The 21,363-nt window shown below is 48.3% G+C and overlaps 7 protein-coding genes and 1 non-coding gene across 8 annotated transcripts; 5 read left to right on the top strand and 3 right to left on the bottom strand.

The window, feature by feature from the left end:
- Positions 1–567: 567 nt before the first annotated feature.
- Positions 568–4,534, top strand: F5Y00DRAFT_271878 (uncharacterized protein; the record flags this gene model as incomplete). The annotated part of the gene is made up of 5 exons (XM_048012873.1): positions 568–580; positions 839–1,218; positions 1,283–1,639; positions 1,701–1,869; positions 2,157–4,534. The coding sequence occupies 5 exons, from the start codon at positions 568–570 to the stop codon at positions 3,920–3,922; spliced, it is 2,685 nt and encodes an 894-aa protein (XP_047862503.1). The 3' UTR covers positions 3,923–4,534.
- A 168-nt stretch (positions 4,535–4,702) lies between these two features.
- F5Y00DRAFT_243495 (PLP-dependent transferase) lies at positions 4,703–6,798 on the top strand. The gene is made up of 5 exons (XM_048008680.1): positions 4,703–5,437; positions 5,489–5,658; positions 5,719–5,934; positions 5,986–6,087; positions 6,148–6,798. The coding sequence occupies exons 1-5, from the start codon at positions 4,911–4,913 to the stop codon at positions 6,540–6,542; spliced, it is 1,410 nt and encodes a 469-aa protein (XP_047862502.1). The 5' UTR covers positions 4,703–4,910; the 3' UTR covers positions 6,543–6,798.
- A 73-nt stretch (positions 6,799–6,871) lies between these two features.
- Positions 6,872–8,790, bottom strand: F5Y00DRAFT_140556 (aldehyde dehydrogenase). Its single transcript, XM_048004361.1, has 2 exons — positions 7,427–8,790; positions 6,872–7,285 (listed from the first exon to the last, which is right to left on the bottom strand). The coding sequence occupies exons 1-2, from the start codon at positions 8,640–8,642 to the stop codon at positions 7,002–7,004; spliced, it is 1,500 nt and encodes a 499-aa protein (XP_047862501.1). The 5' UTR covers positions 8,643–8,790; the 3' UTR covers positions 6,872–7,001.
- A 952-nt stretch (positions 8,791–9,742) lies between these two features.
- F5Y00DRAFT_243491 (xanthine dehydrogenase) lies at positions 9,743–14,695 on the top strand. Its single transcript, XM_048008679.1, has 3 exons — positions 9,743–10,423; positions 10,482–12,686; positions 12,743–14,695. The coding sequence occupies exons 1-3, from the start codon at positions 10,236–10,238 to the stop codon at positions 14,469–14,471; spliced, it is 4,122 nt and encodes a 1,373-aa protein (XP_047862500.1). The 5' UTR covers positions 9,743–10,235; the 3' UTR covers positions 14,472–14,695.
- Positions 14,696–14,907: 212 nt separating this feature from the next.
- Positions 14,908–16,743, top strand: F5Y00DRAFT_271876 (NAD(P)-binding protein). The gene has a single exon (XM_048012872.1). The coding sequence runs from the start codon at positions 15,059–15,061 to the stop codon at positions 16,112–16,114; it is 1,056 nt and encodes a 351-aa protein (XP_047862499.1). The 5' UTR covers positions 14,908–15,058; the 3' UTR covers positions 16,115–16,743.
- On the top strand, positions 16,588–16,659 carry F5Y00DRAFT_t122. The gene has a single exon. It is a non-coding gene; the product is annotated as a tRNA-Glu (tRNA).
- Positions 16,744–17,095: 352 nt separating the features above from the next.
- Positions 17,096–17,309, bottom strand: F5Y00DRAFT_264380 (uncharacterized protein; the record flags this gene model as incomplete). Its single annotated transcript, XM_048011647.1, has 2 exons — positions 17,096–17,222; positions 17,281–17,309. The coding sequence occupies 2 exons, from the start codon at positions 17,307–17,309 to the stop codon at positions 17,096–17,098; spliced, it is 156 nt and encodes a 51-aa protein (XP_047862498.1).
- Positions 17,310–17,993: 684 nt separating this feature from the next.
- F5Y00DRAFT_264379 (SPO22-domain-containing protein) lies at positions 17,994–21,232 on the bottom strand (the record flags this gene model as incomplete). Its single annotated transcript, XM_048011646.1, has 10 exons — positions 17,994–18,200; positions 18,265–18,440; positions 18,489–18,550; positions 18,602–19,055; positions 19,101–19,528; positions 19,578–19,705; positions 19,764–20,501; positions 20,555–20,706; positions 20,769–21,125; positions 21,172–21,232. 10 exons carry the CDS (start codon positions 21,230–21,232, stop codon positions 17,994–17,996), a joined length of 2,763 nt encoding a protein of 920 aa, XP_047862497.1.
- Positions 21,233–21,363: the final 131 nt, after the last annotated feature.

Genomic DNA, 21,363 nt, shown 5'->3' with positions numbered 1-21,363 from the left:
GTCGGGGACTCAGGGTCACAGTCGTGGGCCGTGGAACGGACAGTTAAAGCAATGGACTTCATGGCGCGATAAGCGCCAGCCTACCGTGTTTTATTTATAATTATAGGTTACGAGGGATACGTAGGGATAGCAGCTGAAAATTTGTACTACGAATATGTATAAGCCTTCACCCCGTGTGACGACAAAGCCTTCCGGACCACCAATAAATCATTCGCGCTTGAGAGTTATGGAACAACTTACAATCCTACTCATTATCGAAGACCACGAAAATGCGATAGATACAGCCAATAATTTAGCCCTTAAGATAGAATATATTATGAGGAGACGCGAGAGGCGCTGCATGGCATGTCGTAAATCTAGGGGGGGCTATCACCTCACTTCGAAAGCCTGCGGCAATACAACATCCATCATTCGTTGAAGCATCTTTATCTATTCTCCCATAAACGATTGACGCGAATCCTCCTTCCGCTAATGCACGCAACACTGCCGAGTGCGCTTAAAACGCCACCCGAAACCCCCTACTCCAACCAAGCTGGATTCGTTTATCTGTAGCATTTAGTCACAACTATGGAAATGCCTCGTAAGCGATATGAAGGTGTAAAATTATGTAGATCTCATGTTTGGTCAATGGGGCGCCTACCTAACATGAGATTATTGTAGTTAAAGTATATCATTGCCCTTTCGACCTAACAAGAACCTTTATAACTAGGCACACATAAAGCTAGTATTCATAGCAATACTTGGTATCCGGTACTATAATCACCGGTCATTCCCTAGTATCTGTTTTTACATTTTGTCATTATGTTTAAGTCTTTCTCCCGCGGGAACAATGGAAAAGGAAAGAAAAAGGAGCAAGCTCAGGTCGCGGACGGAGGCAACGTTAGTGAACATTTGAACACTAAAGAACGGTTGGATCTACAACTTGATGATAATATTGGGGCGCTGCCATTGCCATTTCCTGGCGATTGCGAAGCACCTGACAGCGGAATTGATCTCGTCTTCGTCCATGGGCTCCATGGATCCCGGTTAAAGACATGGTCCAAAGATGGTATCTTCTGGCCACGAGATCTGCTTCAGGATGATCTAAAGAATGCCCGTGTGATCACATGGGGCTATGATGCAGATATTGCCAAAGCATTCTCCTATGCAAGCAAGGAGAGTCTATTTGGCCATGCCAATACGTTATTAGCTGACTTGGCCGACTTAAGGCGAGACGTGGTATGCCCTTCCTTTCTTGTAACCGTCGGAATATTATCACATGAGACTCACCATAGACAATCAGACCAGGCCCATCGTATTTATCTGCCATAGCCTTGGGGGTATCGTTGTTAAAGAGGCTCTAAATGTCTCTGATATTTACCGAAGCCATGGGAGACACCCTAACCTCAGCGAAATTTCCGCCAAAACCGCAGGTGTGATTTTCATGGGAACACCACATCGAGGTAGTGATAAGGCGTCCTATGGCCAAATTGCGGTGCGCGTTGCGGACTTGTCGTTTCGACAACCAAATAAGGAGCTTCTCAGGGTTTTAAAGCCCAACCAGGATACTCTTGAGAAACAACAGGATCTCTTCGTATCAGTTTCAAAAGATATGCATATTGTTTGCATTAGGGAAGAACTCCCAACCGCAATTGGCATGGTATGATTTACCCTCGCAAGTACCCGCGCCTCATTTACTAAACTCTTGGTTAATGGATTAGATCGTCTCAAAAGACTCTGCCTCTTATCAAGGGCAACGCGTAATCAGCACTGCAATCCACGCAAACCATATGGATATGGTAAAGTTCTCATCGAGAGACGAGGGCTATAAAAGAGTGCTTAGTCATATTAAGGACGTCCGTGACTTTGGAAAACTCAGGTCTGAGCAAGGTATGTCTGCTATCTCTTTAGGTGGAACTAGTTAGTTCTTTGGGAGATACTCGTATTTTGTCGTGTTTCCGCAGAATCTATGTATACCTAGTATGATTTTAGTCGGCATTTTTTACACCGGTTATATAAATATGACTGCGATGTGGAATTACAGTGGTTTTCTCTTTATTCATATATGATGATGCGAAAGCTGACTTTCACAAGGTAATAAAATACTTGAATCTCAGAAAGATGGCATGTCTATCCGTACCCCTTATATAATGTCGATTTTGTCTAATATGCAGTAGCCATACTGGAAGAGTTACGATTCCCTACAATCAATAAGCGAGAAGATGACATGGAGGATTCGTATAAAGACACTTGTTCCTGGATTCTTGATGGCGAACCGGAAGAAAACAAAACATCCGCCAACCCATGCAAATTCTTATCTTGGCTTCAAAATGACGAGACTTTCCATTGGATCAGTGGCAAAGCTGGGTGTGGGAAATCTACTCTGATGAAGTACGCATATCATGACAAACGAACCAAAGCGGCGCTCCAAAACTCCCAATGGGCCAAAGACAAAAACTTGATCCTAATGCGACACTTCTTTTTTGAGCTCGGCGACGCGGACCAAAGCTCCAGGGAAGGGATGCTTCGAACTCTCCTGTACCAATTACTGAAAAGCCGACGGGAACTTATTCCGGAAGTTTTCTCCCATCTGGATCTCTTTGGACCTAGAGAACGCCCATTGCCAGGAGATTTTCTCGGTTGGAACAATCTTAGAATAACATTCATTTCCATGTTAAACCATCTTCAAGACTCCAGGATCTGCCTGTTTCTGGACGGTCTAGACGAATACCGTATGATAGACAGAAAAGACGATTACACCGAACAAGAACTTGATCTAATTTACGAAGATAACGATCAGGATGAATCGTGGGGCCGGAACAAGTGGATAACTAACGGTCATAAAGAGATCGCCGAGTTCATTCATAGTCTCCAAACCATCAAGAACGTGAAGGTGTGCTTTTCTAGCAGGGAGCTGAACGTGTTCGAACAAGAATTCAGAGGCTTCCCTAGAATAAGGGTTCATGAGCACACAGCCAACTCTATCTCTCAATATTGCCGGGACTTTTTAACCAATAAGATACCAGACCTTCCAGATATACCGAGATTCGCGTTCGAGATCACAAAAAGGGCACGTGGGGTATTTATTTGGGTTCGCCTAGTTATTGAAATCCTCATTGACAGATTTAACGATGGTGGCTATGAGGATGAGCTCTGGGAGACTGTAGATACCTTGCCCCATGGGCTTGGGGGCAAGAATGGTCTTTATATGAGCATGATGGAAAATATCAAGCGAGAATATCTACCAGAATCGAAAAGACTATTCGATTTGGTTTCAAGATGGCCCGAAATATTGCATAGCGGGAAACTCGACATCATAACTTTATTCCTGGCAGAACGTTGGCATTCCCAAGGCCATAGCCGGGATGAATTTCTGAACAAAACTTGGGAAGAATTACAGCCAGACTGTGTCAGGTTACAGAAACGCTTGAAGGGACGATGCGCTGGTCTTTTGGAAGGGATAGCGGACGTGCAATTCATGCACCAGACGGTAAAGCAATTTCTGTCCCGAGAATATGCGCAGGATAAAATCTTCCCGAACTCGGTTGAGTATGCTATACCTGACGCCGTCCTAGCTCTGATGAGTGGGCTTATCCAACGTCTGGAACACTGCCCGGAAGCTGTGTTTAACGGCCGTTTTCATCCTGGCTTACGTCCTGGATTACGCTCCTCTGATACGGACGACAGCCATATTTCTGAGATTACTAAGAATCTACTCGACTCTATATTCGAATGCGCTAGAACACAATCATTCAAAGTATATAGTCTCACAGATAGTATCCGCTGCTCTTATATGAAGCTTCTTGAAGACGCAGAAGACAGCGGGAGTAGACCCATAAACCGTGAAAGGGGTTTAGGATACGATTGGACCCAATTTCTTTATATGACATTGAGTCCTGATCAATTCGAGAAGATAGCGATCATGGCGGGTTCGACAGACTAGTGAGTTTTTTGCAACTTGCATCCTTGTTTGGACTACTTCCATATGTGGCAGCCAAAATCAAGGAGGAAACTTCCAAACGCAAACTAGAATCTCTCCTATCACAATTATCTCGATACTGCTGTCTCCAAAGCAAACGGCAATCGAGATGTCTGAATAATCTCGAAACCCAACCAGCCATTTTTGAAATGATATTCGAAAAAGGTGTTAACCCAAATTGCTTGAACCCTAAGAGCATGCCTTCCATAGGCTCGTTAAATATATACACTGCTTGGGAAATGCATCTCATACGCTGTGGGGACTATTTAGAGACTTGGGATGGTGAGGCGTGGATCGCTTCAACCAAGATTTTCCTCAAGTACGGGGCTGATCCAACGGTAAGAAAGGTAGGACGGAAGTATCCAACGAAATTTATGGTAGGATGGGTGTATGGTACAGTTGAAAATAGCATCGAATATGTTTGTTCGCAGCAGCCTAGTTTAGAAAAAGAGAAGGGCGAACTATTGAGGCTATTGAACGAAACAAAGGAAAGATGGAGAACTAAGAGGTTAAGGTAGTTCCATGCCCGAGTTTTACGAGGTTGATTGTATCAAAACCTTTTCCTTAAAGAGTCAGTCTTGTTTTTAACCGTGATAAGAAAGTAAAACTTAAAAAACGATAAGGTGCGAGGCGTGGGAGTTGAACGTGGGTAAAACTCGGGCTGTTGTGTTACCCCCTATGGGCGCTAGTGTTTTGAGTGCTTGGTGCAAGAAATGACGTGACGTTTTAGTTGTAGCTGCTTAAGCGAATTTGGAGTATCGTAGGCAGTTCCAATGACAGGGCGCCGATTACGGAACAGTCCGTTATGAACCTTCTGTAAGGGAAGAGATGTCATAAAAAAACACTGGAAAAGTTACTTTTAATATTAATTGACGAATTGGAACAGAGAAGTAGGGGATTGGGGACTTAATGTGCACGTGAGATATTTGATATACGGCGCACGTTTGCCTACATGCATTGCTTCTCCCGCCTGAGGTCTCGTCCCAGACTATTCTACCCAAAGACACTCTACATACCCTACATCAGCAGCGCGCATCAGGGATTCGCTACCAGAAACCGGGGGTTTCATTCAACAACTATGTCAGCACAACTCCCACCTAAGCTTAAGCCTGCTGCTCGAGTTGCAGGCCAAAGACAAGATGTCTGGTCTATCGTCAACGAGGCGGCGGCAGCCTCTCCAAAGCAGCCCATCGTGAACATGGGACAGGGCTTCTTCGGCTACAACCCGCCGCCCTTCATTATCAATGCTGCCAAGTCGGCTTTGGATCGAGTGGACTGCAACCAGTACAGTCCTACGAAAGGTAGGCCGCGACTAAAGAAGGCTATCGCAGACGCCTACGAACCCTTCTGGGGACGGAAGCTCAACCCGGAAACCGAAGTTACTATTACCACCGGAGCGAACGAAGGCATGCTGAGTGCATTTATGGCTTTCATTGAACCTGGCGATGAGGTCATTATTTTTGAGCCGTTCTTTGACCAGTGAGTCATTTCCCAAATATCAAGGCAGTCAGTTTGCCAACTATGGTCTAGATACATCAGCAACATTGAGATGCCCGGTGGAAAGATTGTCTATGTCCCTCTGCACCCGCCAGGAGATGGAGCAACGCGCACTTCGTCGTCTGCTGAGTGGATCGTCGACTTTTACGAGCTTGAGAAGGCTATTACGCCCAAGACGAAAATGATTGTCATTAATACGCCTCGTTAGTATCTCATACTTTAAGCCTAGCAGCGATGAAATAGGTGACTAACAAGTACCCCAGATAACCCTGTTGGCAAGGTCTTCTCAAAGGGGGAACTTCAGAGAATAGGAGACATCTGCGTCAAGAATGAGATTATTATCCTTTCCGATGAGGTGTACGACCGTCTTTACTATACACCCTTCACACGAATTGCAACACTCTCGCCCGAGATCGAGAAGTTAACACTGACCGTCGGCTCGGCTGGTAAAAACTTCTATGCCACTGGATGGCGAGTAGGTACGTTAGATATACAACTTCCGCTCAAAATCTATCACTGACAAGACATAGGCTGGCTCATGGGTCCTGAGCACCTAATCCGCTACGTCTCTGCAGCCCACACGCGGATCTGCTACTCGTCCGTTTCGCCATTACAAGAAGCCTGCGCAGTCGGTACGTCCAACCCACCCCCCCTATATTTAAACACGTGACATAGGCATTAACCCACTCCAGGCTTCGAACAAGCTGAAGCCGAAGGATTCTGGGAAGAGACGGTTCGGGACATGAAGAATAAGATGAAGCTATTCAACGAAGTATGGGACGAGCTAGGCCTGCCGTACACAGACCCCGAGGGCGGGTACTTCGTGATGGTGAACATGCAGAAGGTCAAGCTGCCGGAGAACTACCCGTTCCCGCCACACGTAGCGAGCCGACCACGCGACTTCAAGCTCTCCTGGTTCCTGATCCAGGAGGTTGGTGTGGCTGCTATTCCGCCTACGGAGTTTTACACCGATTCTAACGCGCATATTGCGGAGGATTATATCCGTTTTGCCGTGTGCAAGGAGGATCATATCTTAGAGACGGCGAAGGAGCGGCTTAGGGGGTTGAAGAAGTATATAGAGGGCTAGATGGGTAGAAGGTAGAGTGTACGGGGAGATGAGATAGATTTGCAAGGCGATAGATTTATCAAGATACGTTAAAGTTAAGGTATAGCTATAGCTATAGCTATGGGTGGTGTTTAGGTGCTGGCTGAGTGAACCTGCGTTTATAATACTTGATCGACTGGTTACTGAGTCACGCTCATCTTCCGCGTACGAAGTATACAGCAACAACTGTGAGAACATGGTACTAATATACTGTAATCGTGAATGATTTATATATAGGTGCGTGTATATATAATCCTCTATGTAGCATAGTATACTACCTATGTATACCACAAATATTTACAAAAAGTCTAGCTCGCTCTATCCATAACAAAGGGGCCTGCCTTATTCCTCTCATTTCTCCCTCCATTCTCCCCCCATTGTTCACTCCCCTCCCCAATAAAAATGACTTGCTTACTTCCCTCTACGAACCGCCTAGCCAGCCTACTTGGCGATCTGCAAGCTCTGCGTGTGGCAATAATGCAGCAGACCCTGCTTCCCGAGCTCGCCGCCGAAACCGCTAAGCTTCCAGCCGGCGAAGAATCCGGCGTGGTGCGGCCGCTCGAACTGGTTGATCCACACGGTTCCCGACTCGAGCTGGCGCGCGATGCGCTGCGCGCGGTCGAGGTCGGGCGTGTATACCGATGCGCCTAGGCCGGCGTTGTCGAGGTTCGCGCGGGCGATTACGTCGTCTTCTGAGGACCAGGACAGTACGGGGACGATGGGGGCTAGGGAGGGAAGGTTAGTTGGAGGGGGTTTTGTTTTAAACTCTTTTTTTTTTATCTTTTTTTTTTCTCCATAGCCGTGGAGGATAACGATAGAAAAGGGCATTGGGGGAATTCATTGGTAAAATCTTATAGGTAGCTTACCGAATTGCTCTTCCCTAACGATTAGCGAGTCCTCAGGTGGCTTCGCGACAATAGTCGGGGGCAGCCAGAACCCCTTCTCCGTCGGCCGGACCTCGCCGCCCGCGACGATCTTATACCCGTTCTTCTTGCAGTCCTCGATAATTCCCACCGCGCGCTCGTAATTAGCGCGGTTGGACAGCGGGCCGAAAGCGACGGACTCCTCGTCGTCGACGGCGAATTTTTTGGACTCCTCGACGAGCTTCTCGAGGAAACGGTCGTACAGGGACTCGTGGACGTAGATGCGCTTCGACGCGACGCACACCTGGCCGGCGTGGAACAGAGCGCCGGTGGTAACCTGGGGAACGACCTTGTCGAGGTCGACGTCGTCGCACACGATGCACGCGTTGTTGCCCGCGAGCTCGAGGATCACCTTCTTCAGGGTGCCGGCGCAGTTGCGCAGGATGCGCTGGCCGACGGCGATGGTGCCCGTGAAGCTGATGTGGTGGATGCCCGGGTGCAGCGTCATCTGCTCGCCGAGGTCGGCGCCGCCGTTGACGGCTTGGAAGACGCCTGGCGGGAGGACCGGCTGGGCTAGCTCGCAGAACTTGAGCAGCGAGTACGGCGTGAAGGGGGAGGGCTTGATGATGCAGCAGTTGCCGGTGGCGAGCGCGGAGACGATCTTGACTGTCGATAGGATCAGGGGGAAGTTCCATGGGGAGATGGCGCCGAGCACGCCGATGGGCGCGTGGGTTGCTATGATCCGGATTGTGTCGTCTTCGTATTGGAGCTCGTCTTCGAGAGTCACGCTTTCTTGGTGGGCGTGTAAGTTAACGCACGATAAGGGGGGGGGAGGCGCTGGGTACATACTGTAATACTCAAAATGCCATGCTGCCCTCTCAACATCGAATTTCGACATGAGCCTGGACTTGCCAGTTTCCTTCATTTGAACCTCAGTTAGGATATCCAAGTTGTCGAGGATGACGTTGGCTACGTCGTGAACGGCCTTCTGGCGCTCGGCCACGGTGCTCTTCTTCCACGTCTTGAAAGCCCGGTTGGCCGCCTCGACGGCGTCGTCCAGGTCCTTTGTCGATGCGATAGGAGCATCCCAGAGAGGCTCTTCTGTGCGGGGATCGATGACCTGGTGATGATCCTTGGAGGTGCGGAGCTTTCCGTCGATGATGTTGTAGAATTGGAATGCAGATTGCCCGTTCGAGCCGTTTGTCTCGAGAGAAGGCATCTTGACTTATAACGGCAGCGGTAGCTAGGTATACAAGATCCTATACTATAGTCCCTGCCAAGTTTCCAACAAAACCGTCCGATGCGTGTTCCGGATGTCGAACAAATAACCTGATCACCACATGCGACGAACAGAGCGCATCATACAATAATACAGAGTCGTAAGGAGAGGATAAAGTATCTCTACTTTAGCCACGTGGGCAGAGCAGATAGACTGCCATCTATCCGCATGGGCTATTTTTGCCATATATACTACCGGTATGCGGTAAGGTAGGATGAGGGGTTAATAATGTTTGAATGAATTGCCGGTGTTTTAGGGCTGCTTCACTCTTCCATATAAGGGTAAAGGTCCGGGAAAAGTCCCAAAAGCTCTCTAAGATGACCTCGACGTTGCTGGGGCTCTTCTGGGCTCGAGTTAGCGACGGCTTGCGGTATACCTACTCGGTAATAGTAATGCGACGGCAGCACAAAAAGAACAGCAGTGATCCGAGGTAATGATTCAAATTTGATCTTTATATTCAATTACCCCCGAGAAAGGTATGCTATGTGTTGTTTTCGTCATGTTGATCTATACCGTATTAATTGATGAAAATAGCTAAAACTCTCTGATTATAGAATCAGTCAAGAAAAGGAAATTTTGACAAAGCGTGATCAACATTAGAGGATCGGCAACTGTTTGGAGCTCTCTTGGTTTCTGTCTAGTCAGGTCCAGACCCTTTACTGTGTAGTTTGCGGAGTATCCCTTGTGAGGTGGAAGCTAGTTATCCCCTTGACTGGCATTCAACTACACCTCCACTATTTTCAGTATTGATACATAAGGATTGGAGTTAAGGGGATATATAATGATGACGTACTAAGCTGGTTTGTTCCTCGAACATCTCGAGAGTGAAGCTAGAAAGAAAAGATCGCGGAAGTCGGAGTCAGCCGAGGTTGTGGGTACCAACTTTTTCCTATACATAGCTGGATCCTCAGATAAGGCTAACAGCGATAAGCTATGTAGTACCCCGCAGCTGACCGGCTTTAGTTAGTCCCCTCGAAACCGCGGGGTGGGTTTGTACTCTTAACTTGCATATCTCAGTCTATTGTGACTTCTTCATCATATCTACATAACAGCCAAGGGGTAGAGTAACAACACCCCCCATACTAGTATTTCTAGAATCTGATTCGATATGACTTTCCTCTGATTCGCCTCTCCATGTCATACGTATCAAATGGCGGCTCAGCTATCAGTTTTCCGTTGTCATTATTGGTTCACCGAACCTCTAGATTGGGTACCGGCGAATGAAGTCTCAGACTTTAAGTCATGGTAAACGTGGATTGCCACCCAACTAAGGTGTAGAAGTGCAGCACTTGTTCTACTCGTTTACGACACAGCTTAAGCCATCGTTTGCTTTTCTCACCATTGTCTCAGTAATTCAACTCGAAAGCTTTAAGACTTAGCATTTCTCTTTCCTGGTCTCGGCAACCCAACTGTTAATAGCTGAGTCGACGTGTAGCTATACCCATCATTGCCCCAGATACCTATGTGAAATACCAACTTGGCGGTACCATTTGTTAAAGTTAGGTACGGAATTAAGGGGGGAGTTTTGACATCATGGCTCCAATTGCCATCTCCCCCGAAAGAGACCAGGCGCTGCCAGGTGGGGAACCCGGACTAACCGCGGTGTACGATGATACCATTCGTTTCTTCCTTAATGGTACCCGTGTGGTTCTCGACGAGATCGACCCGGAAGTTACGCTGCTTGAGTACTTAAGAGGAATAGGGTTAACTGGAACAAAACTGTAAGTCCGGACTGCGCTCGACTCTGTCAGATTAAACATGCTGATAGCTGGAGCGTAGGGGTTGCGGTGAAGGCGGGTGCGGCGCCTGTACAGTCGTAGTGAGCCAGTATAACCCGACAACCAAGCGGATATATCATGCTAGTGTTAACGCCTGCTTGGCACCACTCGCAAGTGTAGACGGCAAGCACGTTATCACAATTGAAGGCATAGGAAACGTTAAGCAACCCCATCCAGCACAAGAACGTATTGCCAAGGGCAACGGAAGCCAATGCGGATTTTGCACTCCGGGAATTGTTATGAGTTTGTACGCTCTGTTGAGAAATAACGAGAGCCCTACAGAGCATGACATCGAAGAAGCTTTCGACGGTAACCTCTGCCGATGTACCGGTTATCGCCCCATCTTAGACGCCGCTCAGACCTTTAGCGCCGGAAGTGCGTGTGGTAAAAGCATTGCGAATGGCGGCTCAGGTTGTTGTATGGAAAATGGTGACGGTTCCAAAGGTGCGAATGGAGGGTGCTGTAAGAGTAAAGATCTCAGCGATGGACAGCCCATCAAGAAATTCACACCGCCAGGATTTATCGAATACAAGCCGGACACCGAACTCATCTTTCCGCCATCGCTGAAGAAACATGTATTTAAGCCTCTGTCCTTTGGAAATAAACGGAAGAAGTGGTATCGACCCGTTACGCTAGAACAGTTGTTGGAAATAAAGAGCGTCTACCCCAACGCGAAGATCATCGGTGGGAGTACGGAAACGCAAATCGAGATCAAGTTTAAGGCTCTACAATATCCGGTTTCGGTATTCGTCGGAGATATCCCCGAGCTGCGGCAGTATTCTTTCAAGGATGACCACCTCGAAATCGGCGGGAACGTCGTGCTCACTGACCTTGAGAATATCTGCCAAGAAGCCGTTAAGCATTACGGAGAAGCAAAGGGCCAAGTATTCCAAGCTATGTACAAGCAACTCAAGTACTTTGCTGGACGGCAAATCAGAAATGTCGGTACCCCTGCTGGGAATTTAGTTACAGCCTCGCCCATTTCTGATTTAAATCCCGTATTCATGGCAGCAGACTGCGTTCTGGTCGCTAGATCTCTGAATAAAGAGACCGAACTACCTATGGCATCATTTTTCAAGGGTTATCGCAGAACAGCCTTAGAACAAGACGCAATTCTTGCATCTATCCGCATCCCCGTAACTCGCGAGAAGGGAGAATATTTCAGAGCCTACAAGCAGGCAAAACGCAAGGATGATGATATTGCTATTGTTACGGGAGCATTACATGTCAGACTAGACCAAAAAGGTGTCGTTGAACATTGTAATCTGGTTTATGGCGGCATGGCTCCTTCTACTGTCGCAGCAAAGAAAGCCAACGACTATCTCAGGGGCAAATTATTCGCCCATCCCGATACGCTAGAAGGTACTATGAATGCACTCGAGTCCGATTTTGATCTCGTATTTAGTGTTCCCGGAGGCATGGCTTCGTATCGGAAGTCGCTGGCCCTAGGCTTCTTTTACCGATTCTATCACGACGTGCTGTCGGGTATCAATACGGAATGTGAACATGGTGATAGTCAAGCCGTTGAGGAGCTCGAAAGAGCGTTATCATCTGGTTGGAAAGACCATGAGGCAACTTCCGAATACATTAAAGGGCCCTTAGGAAAAGCTGATAGCCACGTAGCGGCTCTGAAGCAGACTACAGGGGAAGCGCAATATACAGACGATATCCCGCCGCTCAAGAACGAACTACACGCATGCCTAGTGTTGTCTACGAGGGCGCACGCAAAGATCAAATCAATTGATTATACTGCTGCATTGGATATCCCAGGTGTAGTAGATATCGTTGATAAAAGCGACTTACACAATCCTGAGCACAACAAATGGGGTGCGCCTAATTTTGACGACTTGTTCTTCGTCGAAGATGAGGTTTTCACTGCCGGCCAGCCAATTGCCGTCGTATTAGCTACCTCGCAGGCAAGGGCAGCACAGGGAGTCAGGGCCGTGAAGATCGAGTACGAAGATCTCCCCGCCATTTTCACTATTGAAGAGGCAATCGAAAAGGAGAGTTTTCACAAATACTTTAGATATATCAAGAAGGGAGACACGGAAGAGGCCTTTAAACATTGCGATTATACCTTTACAGGTGTCGCGCGAATGGGAGGTCAAGAACACTTCTACCTGGAAACAAATGCGTGCTTGGCTATACCCAAACCCGAAGATGGTGAGATGGAAATTTGGACCAGCAGTCAAAATCCCACCGAAAGGTATGTTTCCTTACGACGTTTTCCACTAGTGGTTCAATAAGCTAACTTCCACCCAGCCAAGCGTACGCATCTAAGATCCTTGGTGTACAGTCAAATAAAGTGGTAGCTCGCGTCAAGCGCCTTGGTGGCGGCTTCGGCGGGAAGGAAACCAGATGTGTCCATCTTAGCACCATTTGCGCATTGGCTGCGCAAAAGGCTAAGCGGCCTGTCAGATGTATGCTCAACCGAGATGAGGATATGGTATTATCTGGCCAGCGGCACCCTTTTCTCGCTAAGTGGAAAGTGGGTGTGAATAAAGACGGCAAACTCCAAGCTCTCGACATGGACGTCTTCGCTAATGCTGGCTGGTCGTTCGACTTGAGTCCCGCCGTGTGCGAACGCTCTCTAAGCCATAGCGACGGCTGCTACAAATTCCCAAACGTTCACGTTCGCGGGCGGCTATGCAAGACCAACACCATGTCTAACACGGCCTTCCGCGGCTTTGGTGGTCCCCAAGGCTTATTCTTCGCCGAGTGCTACATGTCTGAAGTTGCCGACCGTCTCGGTATACCAGTTGAGAGGTTCCGGGAAATCAACTTTTACAAAGCCAACGAGGAGACTCACTTTAACCAGCCCCTTCAAGACTGGCACGTACCTCTAATGTATAAGCAGGTCCAGGAGGAATCGGACTACGCCGCCCGCCGCAAGGCCGTCGAGGTATTCAACGCAGAACATAAGTGGCGTAAACGGGGGTTGGCGCTAATTCCCACGAAATTTGGCATCTCCTTTACTGCTCTTTGGTTGAACCAGGCCGGGGCCTTGGTGCATATCTATCACGACGGATCGGTCCTAGTCGCGCATGGCGGTACAGAGATGGGCCAGGGGTTGCATACTAAGATAATCACGATCGCAGCGCAGGCGCTCCAGGTACCGAAAGAGGACGTACACATTTCGGAGACGTCTACTATGACGGTGGCAAACACGTCCCCTACGGCCGCCTCGGCGTCGTCCGATCTGAATGGTTATGCCGTCTGGAATGCCTGTGAACAGATCAATGAACGGCTTGCGCCGTATAGGAAGAAGTTGGGGCCTCAAGCTACTATGAAGGAGCTTGCCCACGCAGCCTATTTTGACCGTGTGAACCTGAGCGCCAATGGATATTATAGGACACCAGAAATTGGGTACACGTGGGGCGAGAATACTGGAAAGATGTTCTTCTACTTTACTCAAGGCGTTATAGCGGCAGAGGTTGAAGTTGACTGTCTAACCGGTACCTGGACGTGCTTGCGGGCCGATATCAAGATGGATGTAGGGCGGTCGATCAACCCGTCAATCGATTACGGTCAAATCGAGGGCGCATTCACACAAGGACTAGGCCTGTTCACCATGGAGGAGAGTCTATGGCTGCGCAACGGTCCGATGGCGGGTAACTTATTTACAAAGGGGCCGGGCGCATATAAGATCCCAGGATTCCGCGACATACCCCAGGTCTTCAACGTCAGTTTGCTCAAGGGCGTAACATGGGAGAACCTACGCACCATCCAGCGTAGCAGGGGTGTTGGCGAACCGCCCTTATTCATGGGCAGCGCGGTATTCTTTGCGATCCGTGACGCGCTCAAGGCAGCACGTGCGGACTACGGGGTGAAGGCTAAGCTGTTTGCCCAAGGAGGCGAAGACGACGGATTGTTAAGGCTCGAGAGCCCAGCTACTCCCGAGAGGATCAGGCTTTCGTGTGTCGATCCTATAATGGAGCGGGCTAGAGTGATACCGAAGGAAGGAGAGAAGAGTTTCTTCGTTGCTATTTAGGGGTGTGGAGGTATTCGAGATTGTAGGTCTCCAGACGAGCATGATGAGATGAACATACGTAGCGTTGTTAGCTTGCGTTCTTATTATTTAGGCCAAGTATTGAGCTTTATGTTGCATAGTTGGCACGGGCAGTAAATCAATGAATTAGATTGGAGTCTTCTTGATTTATATAATTTCTGACTGACCCCTTTTATATTATATTATTTTCCCGCGTGATAATAAGATAATAAGCAAAAACTTATAATCGACAAAAGTATTTCTTCGTAGTTAACTAGTCAATACTAGTTATACTATATAGGTATATATTAGTGCTCGAATTGTTAAGATAGTTCTACACGACCCACCTTGGCATTAAAGCCGAAATGAAACTACCGATTATAAATATAGACTGATCTCGATTAGCTTCCATGACGTTTCGATATCATTACGTTAAATACCTATGCCTCCACTATATATAGATTATAAATGCTACGAATACATTAAATATATTATATCTCTGCAGGTACTCACATATTTACAAATTGACAAAATAAATCAATCAATAAATCAACGAATACTATATAATACATTATACATTATACATCATAATGCCCACGATAGCAATAGCAGGCGCCTCAGGCAAACTAGGCGGCGCAACGCTCTCCGCGCTGCTCGCGCACAACCTCGTCCCCGCATCCTCCATCGTCGCACTAACATCCTCCCACCCCGGCTCGTCCACATTCACCACCCTAGCCGCCACAGCCCCCGGCCTGCAGGTCCGCCACGCGAGCTTCGAGGACCCCGCGTCCTTCGAGCGCGCGCTACAAGGCGTGGATAGGTTCTTCTTGGTGTCGACGCCGCATATACAGCTGGATTTCGATAGGCTTGTTGTGCAAGGTGGAGGAAAGGAGGGGGAGGAGAAGAAGAAGTGGGAGGAGGTACCGGATGGCCAGGGGCGCGAACGCCACCATAGAGTCGCTATCGATGCCGCCGTGCGCGCTGGTGTGAAGGACGTGTATTACTCCAGCCTGGCGTTCGCGTACGACCCGCAGAGCAAATCCGCGACGAATAAGAGTAAAGCGGGCGTTATGCGCGCGCACCTCCGCACGGAGGCGTACCTCGCGCGGCTGCGCGACGAGGGCAGGCTCGACAACGCGACGGTTATCAGGGAGGGGCTGTACGCCGAGTCCTGGCCGCTGTACCTGGGGTACTTCGCGGGGGACGGGGACGACGAGCGGCGCGAGGTGCCGCTCGCGGGGGACGGGAAGATAAGCTGGACGGCGATCGGGGACCTAGGCGTTGCGAACGCGGTGGTGCTCGCGGCGCCGGAGGGGGAAGGGGAAGGGGAGTTTAAGAACCGCTTGTTTTACCTGTCGACGCGGGCTCGGACGGCGAAGAGTATCGCGGAGGTGGCGGGGCTGGTGGGCGCGGCTAGGGGAAGGGATGTGAGGGTGAGGGTTGTGGGGAGGGAGGAGCATGTGAGGTATTATGTGGAGGAGCGGGGGATGGACGAGGCGGCGGTTAGGTGGTGGGTTAGTACGTACGAGGCGTTGGAGGAGGGGGAGTGCGAGGTTGATGATGGGATGCTGGAGGAGCTGTTGGGGCGCGTGGGGGCGAAGCCGGAGGGGGTGGAGGAGGTGATTCGGAGGATGGTTAAGGGGTAGGTGGTAGGGGGTTTGGGTGTGGGTGTGGGAAAGGAGGTCGATATAGAGAGGAGAGGATCTTAGGCGATAGCTGGACTTTACGAGCTAAACAAAAGCCTACGTTGAAGAAGCTGTTGGATTATCTCGAGGTACCTTGAATAGGGGGTCGTAGTTATTATATAGAACTACGTACAATACATACGTGCAATACCCTCTAAGTCAAACCAACAATGAGATTCCACACAAGTCGAAAGGTAGAATCGAACCGAATCAACAATAACAACAATATCAAAAAAACATCTCAGCCACCTCCCGTCTAAAATTCCCGCCTCTTCACACGCAGCAAACAACACCAACACCAACACCAAACCAATTAAGTGCAGATCCACTCCCAACCAAATAAACCCCGCTCACAAACCGCCGCTAATATAAAAACAATTAAGACATAGGGCTACCATCACGCACCCGTCCATAACTCACGACGAAACGCAAAGTCCGGTATAGTGTAACGGCTAACATACCTCGTTTTCACCGAGGAGCTCGGGGTTCGATTCCCCGTACCGGAGACCAATTTATTTTTTACTTATTCTCTTTTCTTCCTATTTTATTTCTTCTTATTATTTATTCCTTCCTCCCTTCCTATTTATTCCCTCGTAGCATCGTACCCCCAATTCTTCAAGCTCCTCACGCTCTTACTCTCCGGGTCCCTCTTCGCCCTGTCCTCCTGCGCGAGATGCCGCTTACAATACGCGAACGACGCGACGCATGTGGTCCATGTCGTCCTGTTCGTATTCCTGCGGGTCTTTCCTTATTCGGGTTCTTCCTCAGGATCTCCATGATCTTGCGCCCACTTCGTTTTTTCAGTCAGCTACCTAGGTACCGTAATTATGATTTCCCCAGGTAGTTTTACCTATACCTACGTCTGCATGAGGCGGGTCGAACGCGAGAAGGGAACGAAGACAGGACGCCGTGGTGGCAGCAAAAGAGTATGAGAGAGAAACATTACCTCTCGTGTCCGATCGTCTCCCCCGAACCATCATCCTTGCCCCAGCCCGCCGACTCTGATGACCCCTCCTTGAGCCAGGTCTCGAGATCCGAGGCCGACATGTTGACGAGGTCGTTGAACTCCCTAGCAGTGACATCCATTATCAGTACCGTGAAGGTCCCGGCAAAGATAAGAGACTTACTCGATAACAGTCTGCTTGTCCTTCACCATTTTAGCTGTGCTAGACTGATTTCCTGAGAATCTAGACGGTAAGCTCGATGCTAATGATGTTCAAGAGTATATGCGGCAGGCATTTCGCCCGTCATTAGTGATGCGAAATAATCTTAAGCCATGGCCTGAGGTCAATCGTACCGAAGACGTCATGACTACGTTCCTTTAACCATCGCCATGTAATACTTTTAAATGTGTGTACTTGTACGGGCCTAGAAGAAAAAGAAAAGAGAAAAGTGGTTATATTGAGAACAATCGCAACATTATGCAGAGCGATCGGCAAGTATCGATTATATTTGAACCATTGATTTACGCCACATTTCTATAGAGAAATATCGTTATCATTACACATATTAAAAGTTTATAAACATCTATAGCCAGGTAAAAACTTGAATCATCACTGCATACAATTCCAGTATGTATGAAGTTGACAAACCTAGATATTTGCCGGTTATTATTTTTTGAAACTTACATTTCGATAAGTTACCTCAACCAGATTCTATCAACTGTTGAAGCTAGCACGCCTAATGCTATGAACGTATTTGCGTTCAAGGAATAACTAATGAATCTCTACATCGGCTCCTTGGTTCTCTCCATCGTGGGAATTAGGTACGGGTAGCTATGGCCGTAGCTGGTAGCCGTAGCTCGTTAGCTGCAGGGTCTGGTAACGAATATTATGAAGCATTACGAATCCCATTTGAGGTTGATTTGCCTTTTCTGAAGCTCCCGCTCTAGGTCGCCACCATCTTCATGGTAATGTGCTAATGTGAGCGCGTGCGCGATCCATTGCTTACTGAGCTCATCTTCATTGATCCCGTATAGGTCGACACCGTGGTTGAATGCTGTCGTCGTGAACCACTCAACCTCGACATACGGAATGGGTTTTTCGCTCTATAGCCGTGTTTAGTAAAATCGCTTACCTTTCTGTAACACCGTGGCTGGAAGGAGGACGTACGCCTGCGCATTGCTTCACAAGCCCACAAATGTCCTCCATAATATTCAGCGGGTATTCCGGTTCCGAAGCGAGAGTAGCCTTGAGTAAACACCGCAGATATTTCGCGAGCTTCTCTTTATCGAAATTTTCGAGCATAAATATTTGGTTTATAATCTTGCGCAGCGTAGAATATAGTGCTAGCATCCGTTAGAAAAAGCAATGCCTCCGCCGCAGCAAATTCGTACCTTGTCCAGGGACAGACTGGGCTCGGAGGATACAATCTGCCATCGCTTGAAATGTGGATAGACTACGGCAAGTTTTAGCTTTTAATAAGATCTCTGACAAGTCGTCCTATGACTTAAGACAGATAGCCCCTTCAAAATCGAAGACGAGAAGGGTTGAAAGCTTCATCCGTAGGTCGTTCTTGGACACTTCATCCAGACCGTTTAGCCGAGCCTCCAGTTCTTCGTCAAACTTCTTAACGTGATTGCGCATCGATAGATAGTCTTGGAGCTGCGTTTCGATGTTGTCTTCAGATCGGGCTAGAGCGATGTGTACTGTTGCCATTAGAAAATGACAGAACATTGCGCGTAGTGACAGATCCTCAGCTGCTTGAATTGGTATGTCCTGAGGATATTGGGAGATGATCGAAAGGCAGCATTGAAATATGCGAATACTTTGCCTCGGCTGCCAAATATTGATGTTTTTGACAGCCAGGTTATAGGCGTTTTTACCAAACCAATCTAATTCTTCTACCGTGAATATCTTATCGCCGTTACTATTCCGCGGGTCTCGCTGTATGGCTGGTACGACTAGGCAATTTAGTATAACCCGGCAGATCCATGTGAGAAACTCACCCCCTTCGAAGACTTGGCAGATGTCATCTATTAACAAACTATAGTCAGCATCCTTGTGGTCTTTTTCTTTCATAATTGATGTCTCGAGACGTATGACAACCCGAAGCAGCGCTGGCAGATGAACAGCATCCGAAGAGCTATATTCGGACTTCTGTATCAAATGCTTCAACGCCTCGATCGCGCACGTTTTGTCTTCCGCTTCCTGCGCGTCTATGCAGCATGCGTACAGGTACTGGGGTTCTTTTGTTGAGGCTTCGCTAATGTGTCTTAAACACTCAGAGGCCATTTCCCGATCTCCGCACCTTAACGCTAATTTGTATGCGAGGTATAACGTAATTGGTTCACGTTTGGTTGATTCACCCATAGATTGGAAGATCTCTGCGGCGTTATCCAAGTTGTTTCTTTGAAGGGCGCAGCACATTAATTTCCTGTTTTCGTCAGACAGAACATATTATCACCTAGGTAGGTAGAGCCTACCTAGTAATCTTTGCTGTATTCGCCGGACCCGAATTACGAAGAGCTGGATGCAAGGCTACGTGACACCATTTCTCTGTAATATCCAGCTCTCCTTGATTGAATGAGGCATCAACCCTTTTCCATATGAGCTATTAATAATTAGCGCACGACTAAAAGGGTTAAAGATAGGTTGGGTGGCTGGCTGACTATTTGTATTGCGAGAACAACAGCAGCTGACAATGGCTTTTCTAGTTTGGCCTCGACATTATCAAATATGGTTCCGAGTTCCTGTATTGTTTCGTGAGTGTCCCGATGTGTTGTTGCCATCTGCGTGCAAAGCACGATGGCCCGTTCAACCCAGGTGTCCTCTTGGGTGTCCAATACTCTCAATGTTATAAATTCGCCGAGAACGGAAGAGGCCAGGCTCGGGCTCTTGTCGTCTAGCTTACGTATATGGTGTATCATAAGATTGAAACTTGATTCTGAGATTTCAGGGCTCCTGATCATCCGCCGAAGGATACCGGCATATGCATTGCTGTCGAATACTTCGGCTGGTGAGCTGAGCAGGAGTTCTAGTCTAAGTAGAAGGACAACAAGCTTGTCGCCGAGCTCGGATTCAACGTAACAGACATGATTTTCAGCCTTTTCGAAGCCCTCAGTCGTATTTAAATTTAAGTATGCGCGAATGAGCGCCTGGGACACTGCTAGCCTCAACTCGATAACCTCTCTTGGTAGCTGCTCGAGGTCTTGGCTGTTGATGAATTCGTAAGCCCGTTCTAACCACTTTACTGCCAGCGAGAAGTTCTTCTTTGCTGTTAAGTCCTTCCCAATCTCAAAAAATGAGTCGGCAAAATTCTCTACCGATGCTGGGTTTGTAGTATGCTTGAAGTCTTGTACCTTTTCGTATAGATGATCCGCTACGTCGAGGCGGTCTTCTTTCCAGGCCTTCCAGGGTTGTCAGCAGCTGAACGAGGGGCAGATGGTAATATGCCGCTTACCAGAACTATACGAAGTGCAAAATACTCTGCCTCTAGCTTCCTGCAGGCGTCAGACTCCTCATCCGGCAGCTTCGCCTGCAGATTCTGTAACAACCCGTTATATTCCGCGGCTTTCTGCAGAACTATGAGTGCAAACTTGAGCTCGCCGTCCACTACGCCAGCGTCAGTAAATTATGCAGCACTGCAACTGTGGTGGGACCAAGATGCAATATACCAATACAAGATCTGCCGGTTTTGATTGCCAATTTTTCCAAGCGGAGGAGATCACCCGGTGTGTTATGGTCACCCCATTGCGCCAGCGCCAGGATCAGGAACGAGAATACCCGGCAGAAAGTCAGGAGCCTCTTTCTCGCTGGCGATACTTCACTACCGTCTTCGCGTTTAATTTGAACACACCAGTTCCAAAGATCGGTGCCGGCGCTGTCTAGCTGTGCATGACGATGCGAGCCGGGAGATTTAAGAGAATAAGCCTTGATAGCATTGATCTGATTCTCCAACTCGTCAATTTGAGCATTTAGCGCTCTTTCGTCATTCTTGCTAGGCAACTGCTTCTGGAGATCATGGCAAAAGGCTTAGGGAGTCAGTATACGTCTCTAAACGGCACGGAGAATACGGACATATGATAGACTTGATACGCTTATCTCGGGCAGAATGCGAGGAATTCGCGGAGGTGTCCATGCTGACACACCGGGAACCCGAAGGTCCGATATAGAGAGGCCGACCAATATATTGAGATGTGCTGCAATGTGGCTTTGTTTGTTGCAGTATAGATACTACCTACTGAACTCTCTTGGAGGTTGGTTAAGACG

The sequence above is a fragment of the Daldinia vernicosa genome (genome assembly GCF_022497035.1).
Source record: "Daldinia vernicosa strain CBS 139.73 unplaced genomic scaffold F5Y00scaffold_42, whole genome shotgun sequence".
Lineage (NCBI taxonomy): Eukaryota > Fungi > Ascomycota > Sordariomycetes > Xylariales > Hypoxylaceae > Daldinia > Daldinia vernicosa.
Note: the sequence above shows the minus strand (reverse complement) of the source record. Positions and strands in the feature narration are given on the sequence as shown.

Bases quoted from the DNA above. Each gene is read 5' to 3' on its own strand.
- F5Y00DRAFT_271876 (XM_048012872.1), top strand. From the start codon at position 15,059: ATGCCCACGATAGCAATAGCAGGCGCCTCAGGCAAACTAGGCGGCGCA.
- F5Y00DRAFT_243491 (XM_048008679.1), top strand. From the start codon at position 10,236: ATGGCTCCAATTGCCATCTCCCCCGAAAGAGACCAGGCGCTGCCAGGT. The intron at 10,424-10,481 runs GTAAGTCCGGAC...GCTGGAGCGTAG, and splicing joins GGGTTAACTGGAACAAAACT to GGGTTGCGGTGAAGGCGGGT. The intron at 12,687-12,742 runs GTATGTTTCCTT...ACTTCCACCCAG, and splicing joins AGTCAAAATCCCACCGAAAG to CCAAGCGTACGCATCTAAGA.
- F5Y00DRAFT_243495 (XM_048008680.1), top strand. From the start codon at position 4,911: ATGCATTGCTTCTCCCGCCTGAGGTCTCGTCCCAGACTATTCTACCCA. The intron at 5,935-5,985 runs GTACGTTAGATA...GACAAGACATAG, and splicing joins TGCCACTGGATGGCGAGTAG to GCTGGCTCATGGGTCCTGAG. The intron at 6,088-6,147 runs GTACGTCCAACC...AACCCACTCCAG, and splicing joins ACAAGAAGCCTGCGCAGTCG to GCTTCGAACAAGCTGAAGCC.
- F5Y00DRAFT_140556 (XM_048004361.1), bottom strand. From the start codon at position 8,642: ATGCCTTCTCTCGAGACAAACGGCTCGAACGGGCAATCTGCATTCCAA. The intron at 7,286-7,426 runs GTAAGCTACCTA...TTCCCTCCCTAG, and splicing joins CGTTAGGGAAGAGCAATTCG to CCCCCATCGTCCCCGTACTG.